The sequence below is a fragment of the Balaenoptera ricei genome, chromosome 13 (genome assembly GCF_028023285.1).
Source record: "Balaenoptera ricei isolate mBalRic1 chromosome 13, mBalRic1.hap2, whole genome shotgun sequence".
NCBI lineage: Eukaryota > Metazoa > Chordata > Mammalia > Artiodactyla > Balaenopteridae > Balaenoptera > Balaenoptera ricei.
Genome location: NC_082651.1, coordinates 47,823,414 through 47,841,660, shown reverse-complemented (window position 1 = coordinate 47,841,660; position 18,247 = coordinate 47,823,414). Strand labels below are relative to the sequence as shown.

At 44.1% G+C, this 18,247-nt stretch overlaps 1 protein-coding gene across 3 annotated transcripts in view; it reads right to left on the bottom strand.

Annotated features, from left to right (window-relative positions):
• Positions 1-418: 418 nt before the first annotated feature.
• The window catches only part of SERTAD2 (SERTA domain containing 2), a 114,748-nt gene continuing 96,919 nt past the window's right edge, over positions 419-18,247 (bottom strand). For all 3 annotated transcript variants that reach the window (XM_059943197.1, XM_059943198.1, XM_059943195.1), the window contains exon 2: positions 419-5,663. In XM_059943197.1, the coding sequence (XP_059799180.1) occupies positions 4,724-5,659 (936 nt within the window). In that variant the 5' untranslated portion in view covers positions 5,660-5,663 and the 3' untranslated portion in view covers positions 419-4,723. The remainder of the gene's footprint in view (positions 5,664-18,247) is intronic.

Here is an 18,247-nt window from a genome sequence, read left to right as displayed (position 1 = left end):
GATGAGGCCAAAGAGAGGCCCAAAGGGGAAGGACCAGCCCCGTGGGGGGGAACGAGGCTGGTTTAGACCCACTAAGTGTGAGATGGCAAAGCTTGGCAGATACCAAGTCCAGAGCCTGGGAGAGAGGTAGGAGCTGGAAATACGTTTTCAGAGTCCTGAGTGGATTAGGAACCCTCGGGAAAGCAAGCAGGAGTGGAGGCTCAGCAAAGAGCTGGAAAAAAACCCCCAATGTTTAGTGAGAGTTGGGGGAGGAGGCTCGAGAAGGGCCCAAGAGGCAGGGGGAGAACCGAGAGACAGGGAGAGGGTGACAGCACCAACTCCAGCACAAGCCGCGAGCAGACCGTTCCCTGACGCGGGCAGACGGTGACACATGAGCTGGTTGTGCTCCGGGCAGAAGGAAACTGCAAACACGCCTCTCTCATCTTTTAACTGTTTATTGTATAATATAAAACTACAAAAGTAAGACTGCTCATTTCCATGTACATTTAATCTGTCCAATTGTTTAGATTACAGCCCAAACCTACATGTGAATACAACCATCTGGGTTCCGATGTAACGTCTAGTAATATTGCATAGAAAAGGCACAGCTCTCAGGTCTGTGGGGGAAAGGTTACACCTCCTGTTTGACAAAAGCCCTCCTCAAAAACCATGCACCAAACATGTCACTATGTACATCTTTTCCAAATCTTGGTTGTTTGCTCGTATGGACCAACTTCCCTTCCAAACTTGTTATCCCCAAAAGACGTCCAAAATTTTTATTGGCTTTGTTTGCAATAGCATTTGATCCTGGCTAATTTTCAAGAACCATTTAGACTCATTCTTAGAAGCCCTGAAAACAACTGTACAGAAGCAGGACGCACACACCTCACTGCCATTGGCAGTTACTGGAAGTTAACCACTTCCAGCCGAAACAGGTTAAATATGCTCTTTTCAATTATTTTCAGAAAGCATATAAAGGTCCAATTTGTAACAGCAAGATTTTGAAATTAAGACAATTCATACAGAGAATAACAATCGCTGCACAAAGTAGAGTCTCTCTCTCTCTCTCTTTTTTTTTTTTTTTTTTTTTTTGCACCTGTCATTTGAGAAGGCTGCCCTGCCGATTCATAATTCATTGTTTACCACAAAGGTGGTTAATAAATTTAAGCTTTAAAAATGATCCGTAAGTTGACACTTTGGCTCTTTGGAGTTTATTTATTTAAGAAATTTCCTTGATCGATCTCAGGGCAGCTGGGACACTCCAAGGGGCTATGGCAATAAACAGCACAATTGAGAAAGACACTCCGGTGGAGGCGGCTCTGGCTAGTTCTCACCCTTTGGTGTGAGCGAGGGCGTCGGTGTGGCTGCCCCTTCTGTCATAAAGAGAGAAAGTGCGACTAAAAAAACTTTAAAAAATATCAACCCTTTGATGCTTGATTTTCTTAAAAATTTGGAGGTATTAAAACATTCCTCATCCATACCTTTTGCATATTTCAAATCGACCCATATTAGAGGAGAGAGTAAAAATGAACGTCGACTGTGCATACGATGAGAAGACCCAGGGGTCTGGCTCGGACCCCCTTTTAATACAGATTGACATTCCTACAGGAGAATAAATTCCTACATACATTCTGCACATGTTACGATCCAGATGTTGTTAGAGCGCCACAGTAAAATAAATATATTTACACAGAAAAAAAGGAATAAATAACTTATGAAAAAAAATCACTTCAAATTCAAAGCTCTTATTATTCTGCTCTCATCTTGTCACTTCATTGCACATCACTGTCAATAATTGTCCTCTCCCAGCCCCAGCCAGCATGTCTCTCTGTCTCTCTCGTAAAGGCACCTCAAACTGCCTGCCTGACTCTGAATGCCACAGGATGTCCTTTAGAAACGGGAAGGCACTGCTGCCGGGTGGCATCTGGAAGCACGTCCCACACTCAAACTGGGACTTGGAGATCACACACAGGCTCACGTTCTTCCCTGTCAGGACATCACTTTGTAAAAATAAGACACAAAGATAACTGGAACACTTGATGGTTTTGTTCTTTTGAAAAAGGGCCACTAATTCCCCACGTCTTCCTCATTAGACCTTGAATATCAAGAATTTACGGTGAGGGTGTCCAGAGAATTAAAAAGCATTTGCGTGCTGCTGTTGGGGGTTTTTGTTTTTGATCCTGAAGCCCAGCCTTACAAATGCGGGAGAGTCAGAGAACCACGTGTGGGCAACACTTCGCTGTGCTTATTTGAACTGCTGCCCAACATATGGGATTTGTTTAAACACACGATTTGCTAATCCAACCGAAGTACAGTTGTTCTAAGTTACTATCAATCAGTTTTTAACAATGGCAAATCAGCCGCCTTACCCTGTTATTGTCCGGAATAATCAACACTATTGTGCATGTACACGTATGTGTATGCGGGCGGCATGTGGAGAGTCTGCCGGGTCCTTGAGTTAGCAGAAGCATGGAGTCTGGGCGGACTTGTTCTCTACAGGAAAAGGAAGCCCTTCAAACGGACAGGCACGGTGACACCGGAAGCATCTACAACAACCCTCACCTTAACTACATGGTCCCTGGTCCTATCAAAGGGAATGACACATCTGCAGTAGTAAGAGGTGTCCGGTGGAGGGTGCTTGCTGGAGAACAGTGCAGTTTGATCGGTTTCTCACTGCTCGTCTGAGTTGATAATTAGCCTTTAAAAACACATTCAAGTTGGCGGGGGTGGGGAGTAAATCAGAACGTAGAAAGATTTAATCATATCATACATGAATCTTTTGCTTAGATGAGCAGTTCCTTCATCAAAATGTATTTGCTTTGCCATGTGTATTATAAAAATAAAACTATCTATGGCTTGTTTAAAGTGCCATTTTATAAAGCTGTCTTTTTTAATTGGCCAGAAAGACTCAATTTTATCCATGGCAAGAAGTGAGCAGAATTGGTGACTGAATATTGACAAATGACCGACAACAAAGACAACAACAACAACACAAATCCCATAATTTAAAAATTCTTAAATAAATATAAAAGTTATTCCTAAAGAAGCCACCTGCATTTCAACAATATAGGTTGTAACCAGCTAAAGTACCATTGGAAGAAAGAAAAAACTGAAACGGAAAGGCCATTAATAATTACGGCAACAAGCATGATACATTGCAAACGTTTTAAAATTAAATGTACACCGCTAGGAATAAAAAGCTAGTTCTCAAGTTCTCCTGGCAGAGAGAGGATGGCAATGGGGGAGGAGGGGAACATGCATAGAAAGTCCTATCTGTGTATTTGGGTAAAACAGCCTTGTAAAGTGTAGTTAGAGCAGTTGATTTAAGAAAGCATCCAGATCGGAGGCCGTGACGTAATGGGACCAACTCCAGGTTCAGGAGCCATGCGTGTTACAAGAGTGCATCCTAGGCTGGGCCGAGGAGAGCTGGGCTCACTGAGGTGATCGTGAAGATGCCATTTTCAGCACTTAGCAACAGAGGGAAAGAAAGCTCTAAGGAAGGGAAGCAGGAAAAGACAACAGAGCGACATGATGGATGCCTTCTGGGGGAGAGTTCCTTCCTGACGAGCCCTAAGCGTCGCAACAGGGTTTAGTTCCATGAAGAGGTCGGTTGCTTTTCATAAAATTTTGTTCGTGTGTAAAATTTCAGGTCTTCATAAAAATTATGCCCAAAAGGGAAAGATCTGGGGTTTTGTTTAAAAAAATAAAAACAATTAAAAGCACAGACTTGGCATAAATACAATGAGTACTTGGTAGCCTTCCCCTCCAGAGAGAGAGCTAAAGAGAACCATCACTTAAACCCCGAGCTCCATGGCCACCTCCCGCCAACTGCTTAATGCAAGTTTGATGAGCAGACGTGGCTCTGGCTTTGGAAGTCACAGTGCTGGCGGGTGTTCATGCCAGGGGGTCGGTGCTTGTGAAATCTGGGTGTGATATCTCCTGGCCCTTCTTAAAGCGCTGTGTGTGTGTGTGTGTGTGTGTGTGTGTGTGTGTGTGCGCATCTGGGGACATCAACTGCGGATTGATTTGATCCAATTTTCTCTTTGCACCAAACACATATAAAACATTACAACTCTATAAAAGTACAAGTGCAACTTGTACATCTGAAGTTTGCAGGAACTATGTGAGCAAATCCTATCAAAATAGCTATCTCATATGTATAAACAGCATTTGTTTTTAGAAAAACAATATCATAAACTGCGGAATCTGTACAAAAATATAAAATAAATTTGGGCAGCAGTTTCTAAACAGCCATGTAAATGCAACACTTACGAGGAGTAGTTAATGCCTCTAAAAAGGCTGAATTGCCAAGTCAACCTATACAGGGCGAAAATGCCGGAAAAGGTACTGAGATTATCTAAATAATATATATATATATTTTCTTTTTTTACCTCTTGCAATAAAACTTATAGAAAAAATAGACAAATATGCACATGCAATTTACAGCTTTTCCAACTTATTCCTTGTGCTTCACTTGAACTGTTTATTTTTGTCATTCCACATAGCGACATTGTCTTCAAATGTATTCTTTCCTATTCCTGGGGACTAGGTCTCTGAGGAACCACTCAAAAAAAGCATATTAAAAGTGGTCATACTTGGATGAAGGCACTCCAACTCTGCTCAAAGCAAAAACTAGTGTGATCCTTTTGTAGAATGTTCTTTTTCTCAGAAAAAGGCAAGCAAGGGTACATGCACAGTGCGGAGAGCTGTCGGGGTGCGGGGTGCAGGCGACGGGCCCCGGGGCTCAGGACCCGACCAGCACCTCCATGATGTGGTCCAGCTCCGTGAGGTCCATCTTGAAAGGCTGGCTCGGGGCGACGGGCTGGCTGCTGTAGGGGGCCAGCGTCTTGAGGAGGTCGTCGGCCGACACGGGGGACATTTTTGAGGATGTCCCCGACGCGGACGTGCAGGGGTCAAAGTCGTACATGGACGTGTCAATGTCGGCAAACAGGATGTCGTCCAGGGTCAAGTCTGTCAGGAAGCCCGTGGACGTGGTGATCTCAAAGTTGCCGGGCAGGGAGTCCATCAGTTTCGGGTCGTCGGGCCGGCCGTCCTGGAGCCCCTCGGGTCTGTGCGCGCCGGGCCCGCCGGAGTCCCCTTTCGGGTCGTCGGTGGTGGCCTCCGCGGCCTCCGTGGAGGTAGATGTGGGACAGAGCTCCTCGATCTCGTCCAGGGCGGAGGAGAAGCTGTCCTTTTCCGGCGGGAGGGCAGGAGGTGTGAGTCTGGCGGGGGCCGCAGGCTGCGCAGCCGGGGAAGTGCAAAACGTGTCCTGGTCGTCCTCGAGCAGTGAGGCGGGGGTGAGGCAGGCCTCCAGGGGCGCAGCGCCGCCCAGCTCGCAGGGCGCGGGCGCGGGGTGGCTGAAGGCAGGCGGCGCCTCCCGGTAGCTGGAGCCCAGCGGGTCGGCGGGCGGCGAGGAGGCGGGGAACGCGGGCCTCAGGCTGCCCTCCTGCTTCAGCTCCTCCTGGATCCGCCTCAACATGTTGTTGATGAGCACGGTCTTTTGCAAGCTGGGCTCTGTGAGGGGCCTGTGGTTGTAGAGTTTCATAAGGGAAATGTTGAAGATAGTCTGGCGCTGTAAGGTGTAAGACACCTTGGACGGACCGTCGGAGGGGGACACAATTTTGCCTTCCAGCCCATCTTCATGCTCGTCAAACTTCCGTTTTCCTCCTTTCCCCAACATATATCTGCCAAGGAGAAAGGAAGGAGATGGAATCAATCCCACAAAAAAGAATTTCCACTGTAAAAAAAGACGCGGATTCAGAGGTCAGGGCTTGGACTTGAGTTCCCTGCCCAGGGTTGGTTACAACAGAGGAATCGTTGGGAAATCTACCTTTGTGTGCCGGTGGAGCAATTTTTATCACTGGGTAGTCTGTTGAATGTATTTCTTGAGAAATGTGTACAACACAGACAAGTTAAACGTTACCATGGAAACCATGATTTTGACTTTGTGCTCGTGGGCTTGCGTTCACATGCCTATGGCGTTACCATGCAGGTTCAACTTCCCTCCCCCAAACAGATCTATTTTTAAAGCCCAAGAAAACACTGACAATACTATGACCTAAACAGGTAAAGGTATCATAGATTACAGCTTGAACACACCTAGAACGATGAAAAGAACCCAGTTGGAGAAAAGGGAATATGTACAATTTTTGGTAGAACTGCGTGTGCTTTCAAAACGCCGTTTCCTTCCTCATCACACATAGAGCCTTTCTGCCTGTTTGGTGACATGTGGCGAAGGGCATGGACTGTGTTAAATGACCACAGTGATTGAGCTGCCACTGCTTTTCCGTCTAGAATCAAGTGGAGGAAGGTGGATTGCCCAGCCCGAGTTTTCCCGTGGCTCAATTTCATCACATGCAGCCATGCCTGAGTGCAACTGGACTAATTTAAAAGAAATTTGCTCTGATTATAAGCATTGCTGTTTGGGTACTCGACACATTTCTTAAAACAATACCTACTGTGATTCCAGCCGGGATTTCAAAGAAACAATGATCTCCCTATCTCAGACCTTGAGCATTGGGGAATGGGTTGGATTTTAATTCCTGCCTACCTCGCCTGACACGCACAGGCTCGGAGGTCTGCTTGTGTGCTCTGGCCTGAGTGAAGACACCCTCAGCTGTCTGTGCCTTCAGGAGAGTGGTCCTTCGTCTCAGAACTTCTACCAGCTAAACAGCAATCACAAGTCCACCAGCCTTTGACTCAGAGACCTCACTTTCCAACCAATGAATCAAGAAAGCTGTCCTTACGCCGTTGTTCAGACCAGCAGACATGCTTCTAATCAAGCCAGGCCCATGCTTGCTCCCTATCCCCTCTACACCACTTACCCACAGGCACGTGTAAATGCTCTTCTCAAGGCCGCTCACTCTTTCTGATATCGTCACATACAAGAAAGTGCTTTGTAGTTATCCAGTTTTTCTTCTAAAGGCGACTTGCCTTTTACTGAATGGCCTCCTTCAATCCTTTAACTCATCCCGCATCTACGCTGTTTTGGGCACTCTGCCAGAAAGTGGGTAGTCCTGCACAGGAATAAAGCCTGGTCTTCAAGGGGCTGAACATCTTCGCGGACACACCATTATCATTTTCAATTAGGAGTCTCATCCTAAAGGAATCAGGCTAACCATAATAAAACTTCCCAGAACTTCCTCCCAAGGCTTTGTGAAAGAAGGTCACGCTGCCCCTGCAGGCAGACAGACATGCAGGTGGACACAGAGCCTGGCGCACAAGTCCCACTCCGGGTGACCGCCTTCACGTGCCTCAGTCTCCAGGAGGGAAGGACGAAGACAGCTGCAAGCCATCAAGTCAGAATCAGCTTGAGAATTTGTTAACACTCATAAAGAATGTGGAGTTGCTTGCAGGAAACACTTGCCCTCACTTTGTAAACATTAAGAAAATGGCTGTCTATCACTAGGACCAAAGACCAGTCCCATAATTAACTGTTCTCTGAGGCAAGGAAGGTATGATAGTAACAACTCCCTTATCTAATGCTTCACATGACAGAAACATTTCCTACTGTTCAGTGCTAAAAGTCTCATTTGTATATACACTTTGCACAGAACATTTCCTATCTGAAGTATCTGTGCCCATGTAAACTTGAGTGTGAATCAGAGAGGAGGTGACTTCATTTCACATTACAAAACACTTTCTACTTTATGCATTAGAAGTATTACTGGACAACTGTGTTTTGAAACAGATAACTGTATTCACATATATGCCATTTGTATTTGTTTACAATTTAAGCATTTAATGTCACTTCGAGAAAAACTCCATTTTTACCAAAGAGCTCACCAAATGCATTTAATTATCATATAAAGCTGTTATATAATCTACATTATATGCTATAATTTAAATGTACCCAATACATCCAAACGTGTGCCAGAGTACACAAGTGCACACACACACACACACACACTCTAAAACAGTGTTTCTCAAAGTGTGGTCCATAGATGGAACCAGTCTGTAAACTCTTACTAGTTCATGATGAGGTAAGTAGAGATACTGTATTGTTTAGAAACTTTTATAGCAGATTTACAGAGTAATTATATCTCTGTAAATACAATTTTTTAAAACGAGGCTTCTATTTTTACATCTTTGTACTCTTATTTCATTTCTCTAGTAATTATTTTTATCATGTTTTACTAAAGTATCAGTCTATAAGGAGGAAAACACAAACAAGATGGTCTTTCATCACAAAAAGTTTGAGAAGCACTGTCCCAAAATGTAAACCAAATACACACCTCAAAACAAATTAGTAAGCTCGTCGCCACTTTAAATTTTTACTGGTTTTCTGGAGAAGTAACACTTAGAAAAGACAACGTAGACTTTTCCTTTCTTTTAGTCATTCATGCAGAGCTGTCTTTTAAAAACTTGTTGCCAGGAAAAAACAACAGGACTTTTTCAATAACTCATACTTCTCTAGAAATAATCACCGAGCACACAGAACTTAAATATTTAAAAAGCACGTGGTACTATAGGCATTTAGCAGAATTTCCATTGCTGAGGGAGATCTATGGAGATACTTTTCAGAGAGATTTCAACATGAGAAGCGCCTAATTTCCAATTAGAATGATCTAGCTGGTCATAGCTGTGTGATAATCTTAATGATTTAAGGAAAGCCTGTTAAGACATTCGTAAAATGCTCTCTGGAAGGGGACAGAGGAGGGCCCGTGTAAGCAAAATCCGTGAGCGGGAATAGGCAAGACGAATTGAATCTTGGATGTTTCTCAAATGTGTAAATAAGGACTCATGATAGAGTATGGCTCAAAGCAGGTTTGCCTTCATTTTTCTATTTCATTTTATGAGGCAAGACTGCTCTACACACCCAGTAAGATTGCAAAATGCACACAATCCTGACTTGTAATCTGAAGTCTATCTACATTTTTACAGTAAGGAGTGAAAAACAACATAGTAAAATCTAATCCACATTCCTACTTAGAACGTTAATGTTAAAAAAATTTTTTTTAATTTAAAATTTGTAAAAAATTAAAGTTTTCCCAAAGTTTGCTTAACGTACTGTTGAGAGTCCCGCCTGCCCACGTTCAGAAGAGGCCTCCAGCTCCTGGAAGTGGGAGGGCGGTGAGAAGGACCCTCACTCGGTGCTGTGTGAATGCCACACCTTGGAGCAGACACAATTCAAAGAAAAGACAAGCTTCGCAAGAACCCGAGGGCCAGGCTGCCTGAAGCCTTCTCGGGCGCGCTAAGACAACAGCAATAGCTCTTCTGGCCATTGGAGAGGCACGAGACGTTTTAAAAGGGCTCACTTGGCTGCAGCCTGAGGATGGAGCAGTGGCTGGAGCTCATTAGGGGCTTCAAGCTAACAAGAAGGAAGGGGGTGTCTGCTGTCCCTGCCCGAGAGGCCCCTTGGCGGTGGACCTGGACACTTGGGTGGCAGCCTGTAGTTCACCAAAGGGGGCCTGTGATAAGTCGGTTTTCCAGGCCACCCCGAGGCTTGGCGCCCCACTTTGCCTCCTCCCTTGGCTTGAGAAGACCCAGGCCCAAAGCTCATGTCTTCTACCCAATCTTTCAGTCAAAGGCCCAGAAGGGGCCCTGAGCTTCAGGGCTGGTTAGAGATCCCCACATGGGGGAGTGAGGTGGGTGCTCCCTTCCTTTCCTGCCCACCCAGAGGGGCCTAAAACTAACCACAGCCACTCTTCTATTGAATATTCACTGGCTCTTAATATAAGGTTCCAGATAAAACACCCTCCCTCCCCAATAAGCTTGTTAGAAACAAACTCCTAGCATTCTGATTTGCTTAACGTAAATTTTGGCAAGTAGTAACTGCAGCAATCTAAGTTTTGAAAATAGAGACCAAAACTCAAGGGTAGCAATACAAATGAACACTTCTCTGCCGGAGTTTTCCAGGAAGTTTAATAGTGAATAAAAATCTCCAGATACTAAACCTGGCTTTCAGTTGTGCCGCTTTCATTAGGAAGGACCCTGCCCTCAAAAGCTACAATCCGCTTGGGCAGATAATCAAAAGTAACATGTCACTGGGAGATACCTCAGAAGAGAAAGAACCAGAGAAACAGGAGAAGATATTACCTATTGGGGAGTCTGCAATTCCAGATTCTGAATGACTCTCACAGCAAGGAGTCTGAGAGATGAGTACAGACTGAGGTGACCAGGGGACTTCTGGGGATAGGATCTGAGGTTTCTGTTTAAGGCAGGATTGTCTTTCAATGTCGGTTTCCCACCCCAGACGGTAAGCCCTCTGAGGGTTTCAGACTGTTCCGTTCGTCTCTGTGTCCTCAGGTTAGGGCAGTCCCTGATACACAGAAGATGCTCCAGAAATAGTCACTGGATAAATAGTAAATGGAAAGAATGAGAAAAGACACTGAGGGACAGCCAGAGAAGGACTGTAAAACAAAGACAGAGATGTGTGTCTTTGGCTCTGACTGTAAACTTGGCATGGGAGGGAGGGTATGACACAGGGGAAGGTTGAACGAATCTCAGAGGGCACAGCTGTACAGGGCAGGCCCTGGGTAAGGAGATTTGTCAGTACCCGAGGCACAGCGGGTGGGCAGGGATGCCTCTCTCGATCTTTAGTTCTCAAACTTGGGTGAGCATCAGACTCACCGAGGGGGCTAGTTAACACAGAATGCTGCCCCCACACACACACACTATCCCAGATTCTCATTCAGTCTGTCTGGTGTGGAGGCCCAAGATGTGCATTTCCATCAAGTTCCCAGGTGATGCTGGTCTGCGGACCTCATTTTGAGAACTATGACTTCCTTTTTTCCCCATCTGGCTATTTCATATGTAAGCCTGAGAATATCTTTACTCAGTTAAACTTGAGTCTAAAGGGCTTCCCTACTTGTGCCTAAGCAGGTAAGGAAAAAAAGAATGAGCAGCGTTTCTGTGATGGCAACTGACATTAAAAAAGAAAGACTACATGCAGAATTAAGATGTCTTCAGCTCAATTTTAATGATAAAGCTCAGCTTCTCAGATAGATATATCAGATCCCACCTGCTCACTGGGGCCTAGATTCTTCTTGCTGTGATCACAGAGTGAATGGCAGTGAGGCCTTATGCCCAACGTCCAAAGAGAAACTGGAATAGTACCTATGTTTTAAAAGGGAGCATTTCATAGCTTTTATATTTTTTAAGGCATTATGGGAAAAAAATGCAAACATTAAAAAAAAACCCACAAGCAATCAAAAAACTTCTTTTAAACTCAATGTTTTTCAATTGTTTAAAAGCTATGTCTTGGAAAATTTTTTTAAATCACTCTCCTTTAATGTTATTTGAACTGTCAAAATAAATGTTATGATTTTTAAATGAAGAATATTAAATCTACTTTTGCAAACCACCACTTCTGTCATCCCCACTAACAACAACAAAATCCACTGCTTTAACCTGCAGCCCTCTGTGGCCACTAGTGCTCCCTAGAGGCCCAGAGCCTGGTGGCCGCTGATTGACAGGTGCACGGAGGGGGCTGTGTGGCCCCTGCGGGCAGCATCACTGCTCGGGCTTGTGAGAGGCCCAAACTGGGAACCCTCCTCTGCGCACCACTAGGGCTGTCTTTCTGACTCGCTGCGGGTCAAAAAAAGATGCAAAAGACTGCATTATGCTTTAACTCAATTCATCCCCCCAAATAGTGATCACCCCAGATAGAAGGAAAACCCTCCACCTCATCCTACTCAGTATCCAAGGGAATTAATGCTACAAAAGGCATTTAAAAGAAGGTCAAAATTGATAGCTTAGTTCCAATTTCTGAAGGGAGGAAATGATTGGGGAAGGTATGACCGACCACATGATCAAAGAGGCAGCTGAGAGCGGAGGCAAGCGGCCGGGGAGGGAGTGGAAATGGCTCCCAGCTCAGCTCATCCATCCAGGCAGAGGGACGCTGGTCCACACACAGAGGTGGGGCAGACAGGGGAGATCCCAAAAGACATTACTCCAAAACACCTCAAGGCCGGATGGTTTGTACTTTGTGTACATTTTCAAAAGCTTGTTCCAATTTCCTTTTGGAATAGTAAGCGACAACTAGAAATCCAGGGTTTTTGAGTGTAGCAGGCTTCATGATTAAGTGACATACTGTCTCAACAGTCAGTTAACGAGGCAGAACTCAGCCCTGGTGTCTGCTGTCGGGGAAGGGTAGTTACTAGTGGGGCCCTTGGCTCCCAGAGAACTGGTCTCGTTCTACGTCCTCACCAGGGTGAAGACCCTGGTGCCTGCTTTGGGATGAGTCACTGGTCTGCACACTTATGCCTGTGTCACTAAGTTAACATCTCTCAAGTGAAAGGCTCCTAATCCAGAGGGTCCCTAATCTCCTGAACTACACCATCCTGTGTGGCCACTGGTGTGATTACTGCTTGCTGAGCAGTCCAGAAGTGCCCATGCTGACACTAAAAATCATAAAAGCGAGGCATTTATGGTAATGCCAATGATTCAGAATGATGACTTTTCCTCATGGATCTAGCCAATTTGAAGAAAAAAGAAGCTAAGACAAGATATGTGACGAGTGTCTTCAAACAGGCTAGCAGAGGCTATTTCCTCACTCTGACATCCTGAGCCACCAAACCCAAAGTCCTGTAAGTGGAAACACACACATTCTTTCAGTTTCTTTTGGGGGCAGTGGAAGAAGAAAGGAGTGCCCCTGGCAAAAGTACTGAGTGTGCAACAGTCTTCCAAGAGCAGAAGAGAGGCTGGCCAGAAATGCTGGTAAGACAACTTCTGAAACAGAACCTTTCTCATCTCTCCTCTCCTCACCCCATACACCTGCCTTACAATGCGCTCTGGATCCTGCTTCTGAGGTGGTCCAAATGGAGAGCCTCTGCTCCTAACCAGGACACCTTCCACCAGCTGTGGGCGAACTCTGGGAAAAGGCTCTTCTGTCAGACAGTCACACAGCAGCTCCCAGGAAGGAAGGAGAGGCCCCATCCCCCTTCTACGGGGAGAAGCCAGGTTTGCTTAGACAACTTTCCACACTGTTAAAATATTACACCTTAAAAAACACCCCAAAAAACAAACAAACAAAAAAAACACCCAGGACTCAGAAATCTGATAACACCTATGCTTTGAACACCCCTCCTCCCCCAAGTAACAACAGAACCCACCAGGAGAACAGAAGGGCCACCCTGAAGGGACATGCTAGGTGGTGGTGCTGGCAGATCGGGGAGAGAGGTGACAGAAAGGGGGGTCAGCCTGCAAGGATCTCCCAGCGGGGGTGTGTCATGCGCTGTGGCCGGTGCAGTTCCCCCAAAACCGGGGTGGTGAGCCTCCAGGAGGCGCTGTGGGTCAGCACTCCTGCAGACCCCAAAGTGATTGCCTCTGGCCTTAGGGAATGGCAGAAACACGGGCAAAATTCCAAAAGGGAGGGCTTCCCTGCTGGCGCAGTGTTTGAGAATCCACCTGCCAATGCAGGGGGACACGGGTTCGAGCCCTGGTCCGTGAAGATCCCACATGCCACTGAGCAACTAAGCCCGTGTGCCACAAGTACTGAAGCCCGCGCGCCTAGAGCCCGTGCTCCGCAACAAGAGAAGCCACCGCAATGAGAAGCACACGCACCGCAACCAAGAGTAGCCTCCACTCGCCGCAACTACAGCAACGAAGACCCAACGCAGCCAAAGATAAATAAAATAAAATAAACAAACAAAAAAATTCCAACAGGGAGAAAGCCTCTGCGTGTTTACAGACAGGGTGAGGACTCCCAGAAGACAAGGGTGAGTAACTGAACACCTAAAGCTGCCCGGAACGGGGAAGCTTTTTTTTTTTTTTTTTTTTTTTTTAAACCCAAGCTCATCCAGGATGAGGTCCCTGCAGTAACATCCATGCTAATTGGTAAGTAAGACAAAGCCTTCCCTAACAAATCAGCAATGTAATTATGAAGCCAGTCACTAGATCAAGCCAGTTAGGCGCGCTCGGCGCGGCTCCGAAGCTGTAACCCGACACCACTGTTTGCCGCGGCGCCTCCCCGGGCTCTCCGGGCGGCGCGGGGGACTCGGGCTCGGCCGCAGGCACTGCACGGCCGCGTAGCCGCGATCAGGCTCTGCACTTGGACCCGGACCGCCGCGAACAATCCTCCTTGCTTTCTTGACAGCGTCTTAAAGCCTGGGAGACAAACAGAAATTAAGCCAGGAAGGCAACCTCGAAGTCAATTAAAACAACAACTTTTACTGCTTGGGGATGTCTTCCTCAAGTCTACATTTTAAGAAACTCTAGCTTTCCCTCTCAGGATTTTTACACACTTCTATTGAATTGAAGACGGTTTCTGACGCTGCTGGTTTGTCAAACATCATATTTTCTCTCGGAAAAAGAAAAGGACGTTTAAAAATGTTGACAACTAACTTCATTTAGTAGGCAAATTCTGGGAGAGAGTGTTTCAAGTGAATATTTCTTTGGAATAAATTACGGCCTTGTTAATAAACATCTGGAAAGAAACATGGGCTTTTTAGAATGTAACTGTTAAGTACTAGAAAATGTTTCTAATATCCTGTCTTACTGGTTCCTCCGCCAGCTGGGAATTTTAGGTTTTAAACCTAACTCTTAGGAAGCTAGGGACACCAGTCACCTCTTCCAAAGATACTGAGAATGCCAACAGTTCTCTTATTTTACCTAACAATTCTGGCTAAAAGCACTGCACACCTAAAGTAAAAGATTGAGCCGAATTATACAGTTTCTAAACTTAAGTTTAACAAAAACATAACATGATACGATGCCTGGAATTTGCTTTAAAATGTTCTAGAAGAAAACGGCCGTGAAGATGAAACAAAACTGACAAAATGTTGATAACTGTTGAAGCCGGGTGATAAGCACAAGGGATGCATTGTACTCTTCTCTTTACTTTTGAGTGTGTTGGGAATTTTCCATAAGAAAAAGGTAAAACACACACACACACAACACCAATACATATTTTTAAAATTCTACAAATTAAAAAATCAAATAAGCACAATAAACTATTTACACCCTTAGCGAGAACTATTATATTAACTTGATAGGTTATTTTACATAGAAGAAAGCTATAAATGCTCTATGTAAACAAGCACGCCCAGCACAAGTGGAGACTCCTCTTAAGCTTTGAAAGAGCATATCACATCTAACCACGAGGGGGCGCAGCAGAGCAACAGGCACGCCTGAAGTCTGGTTATTCACTGCAATTTCTAACTAGAGATCTCTCAAAGTATACATATTTCCAAGATTGTTCCCAAATTCAGGTCTCCATAGGACACTGCTAAGCAAGCCAAGAGCCCTGCAAAGACCAAACTAAATTATTTTATGCTATGGTTCAGAATCTGGAAATACTACATGTAAAAAAGGTTGTTGTCTGTATATAAGTAACACTGATGTTTCAAAAACCATGGTTAAAAAGATCCATGGAGGACTCCTGAAGTGAGAACAAACACACAACAACAAACATACAACCCGAGTGATAAGATGTGGACTGGGAGAAGCCAGCAGTTCAGAATTTCCAGTGGGGGCGTCCTAAGGTGATCTCCCAACCACACAGAGAGTCTCAAGGTTAGCAGTAGGAATTTTACTAGGATAGAAAAGCCTTCAATAATCCTATTGCTTCTTAATAACAGGAAATTACCTCCACACTGAACAGAAATGGCTTCAGGCAGTTATTTGGGAAAACTTCGTAAAGAATATTGGGGAGGAGCCATTTAATCGTAAAATGTAACTCAGGTAACCTTAAAGAGATAATGAAGCAAGTTGATTGTATAACTTGCTGGAATTCTTCCTATTCCAATTACAAGTTGAAGTTCTATGATATTGTATGTTCAATAATAGTGTTCATAAGACATGAACTATTACCACCAATCCTTCCATATGAAACTTGGCAAACATGAACTATTATAATGTTATATTTATAAATATTATTGTAGTCATTAAAATTATGATGCTATTACCACACTAGTTTGGTGTCAGGAACACATCTTTAGCATGCTGAATCTAAAGCCTCGTTATCATTAAGGGAAGGAATTCTTAGATTTTAATTTCTTTCCCTTAAGATGATGTGCCAGTAAAGGCTAGCCAGCCTCACCCCACCCCCATTCCCATGTATAATGAAAATATTTTTTTCCCCAGTACTTATAATTGCTTGGACGGGATTCCGGTGTCAACCCTCCTGAACCATCTTTTCCCCAAAGATACCTTGTTTTTCCCCTCACACTAGAGACCCTTAATAAACAAGGTCAGGGGGAAAAAGCTAAGGGTAGAAACAAATGCTTTGCCAAAAGTATGTGGCAGTGTTTTGGTTTTTTGTTGTTGTTGTTTTAAAGAGCGCTTTCAGATACATAAAACAGTCATGCTAAAACAGGTAAATATAATTTGCTAGAACAAATCTGTGAAAAATAAAATTGCATCTTAATTAAAGCAAAAGATTACCGTCTAGGTTTTGTTAGCCAACTAACTTGCCACTGAATAAAAACTAACAAAAACTAAGTATGCTACATCGGGAAGTGTTTTTATGAAAGTGTTTCTTACAGGTTATTATTAGTTTTTAATCTTCTTTGTTTTCAAATTGAAAAATCACTTAAAAGAAGACATGCTTTATATTCCTCACAAATACAGAATATATTTCATCTTTTAACTTCCACATGCAATCTAAAGAAGAAAACCAGATAAATATTCTTTATTTACTTATTTACTCACTGAGTAAATCTAAACACTGTACTGTATGGTCTAAATCTGGGTTCCTTAAAAGAAAACGATCACATTTTTACAATAGGACATATGGGTATAAAAATTTTAGGTACATGATAAAAGACATATACTTAGAGATGCGTGTAAAGGGGAGGCGATAACTATTCTACTATGTAAATATCTGTTTCATATAAGCAACATACATATTCAGAATGTTTACTTCAGTTAATTCTAAGAATTAGGCAGGCTCCTGATAAGGTTTTACAAAGACAATTTAAACTTTATATCATATACTTGAATAATTCACAAAGTAGAAAACGGAAATGAGGATACAAACTATGCTTGAGGGCAGTGAATGATACTTAGTAAAGATGGCAGCCATTCATTTTTTAAAATAATTACTTGGGCTTCCCTGGTGGCGCAGTGGTTGAGAATCTGCCTGCCAATGCAGGGGACACGGGTTCGAGCCCTGGTCTGGGAAGATCCCACATGCCGCGGTGCAACTAGGCCCGTGAGCCACAACTACTGAGCCTGCGCGTCTGGAGCCTGTGCTCCGCAACAAGAGAGGCCACGATAGTGAGAGGCCCGCGCACCTCGATGAAGAGTGGCCCCCGCTTGCCGCAACTAGAGAAAGCCCTAGCACAGAAACGAAGACCCAACATAGCAATCAATCAATCAATCAATCAATCAATAAAAAATAAATCTTAAAAAAAAATTACTTTGGGGCTATTTTGAGATAACAGGTATTTCTTCCCAAGGACTTCTGGGTATTGATAATTAATGACCCACAGAACTTTATTTACACAAAGTCATTTAGTCAAATACAATAAAATTAATCAGAGCACCACACTGAATGTAATAAATATTTATTTTCTAAGGAAACTACCTGTCAGAACTTGAACTTCTATGATCTTCAAGGACCTTTAAGGAGACCTGCCTCCCACCCACCCCACTGCCACCCCTGAACATCCTGCCTATCTTTAGGGGCTTCAGAAGCAAGAAGGCAGGTGCCACTTGAGGAATCCACGCTTTGAATTTGTTAACCAACTACTTACTGTTAGACAGCTAACAACCAACACCAGGTAAAATCTATTTTATTTTATATTTCCGGCCATAATAAAAATATTTTAAAAAGCAGTCTGTTTAAAAAACTGTTCAGAAAAGACCATCACCAGGTTTGTGACAAGCACAGAGGCAGCGCAAAAATTTCTTCATCAGCTACAGACCACGCACTGTGCTCAAGTTCCTCTGCCAGGTGGGTTTTCTACGACAGCAGAGAAGACAGAGAAGTACACACATACATGGAGATTCCCTCCTCAAAAAAGGAAAGAAATCTGAAAAGCAAATCTGTATCATGTATTATTGTAAAATGGGTAACCACTAAGGGAGGATCAGATTAAAACAGTCACCACCTCGTTATCTCATTGGTGTGGCTAGAATTTTATGCAAACCTGTTCTGGTGCAGAGATGACCTTGGGACTTTCAGATTCCCTGAGTTTAACTCAACACTTCTAAACACCAGGGTGGGGTACTCCAGCAGGCCTGCCTGAAGCCCGGGAGCTGTGGCTGGCGTGGAATGATAAGCAGTCAGCCAGGAGAGCAGAGCAAGGGGCTAAAGGTTGATCTGCAGCAAGTAACGCTTCATTATTTAATTTTCTTACCATGGCATGATCAAGTTAATACT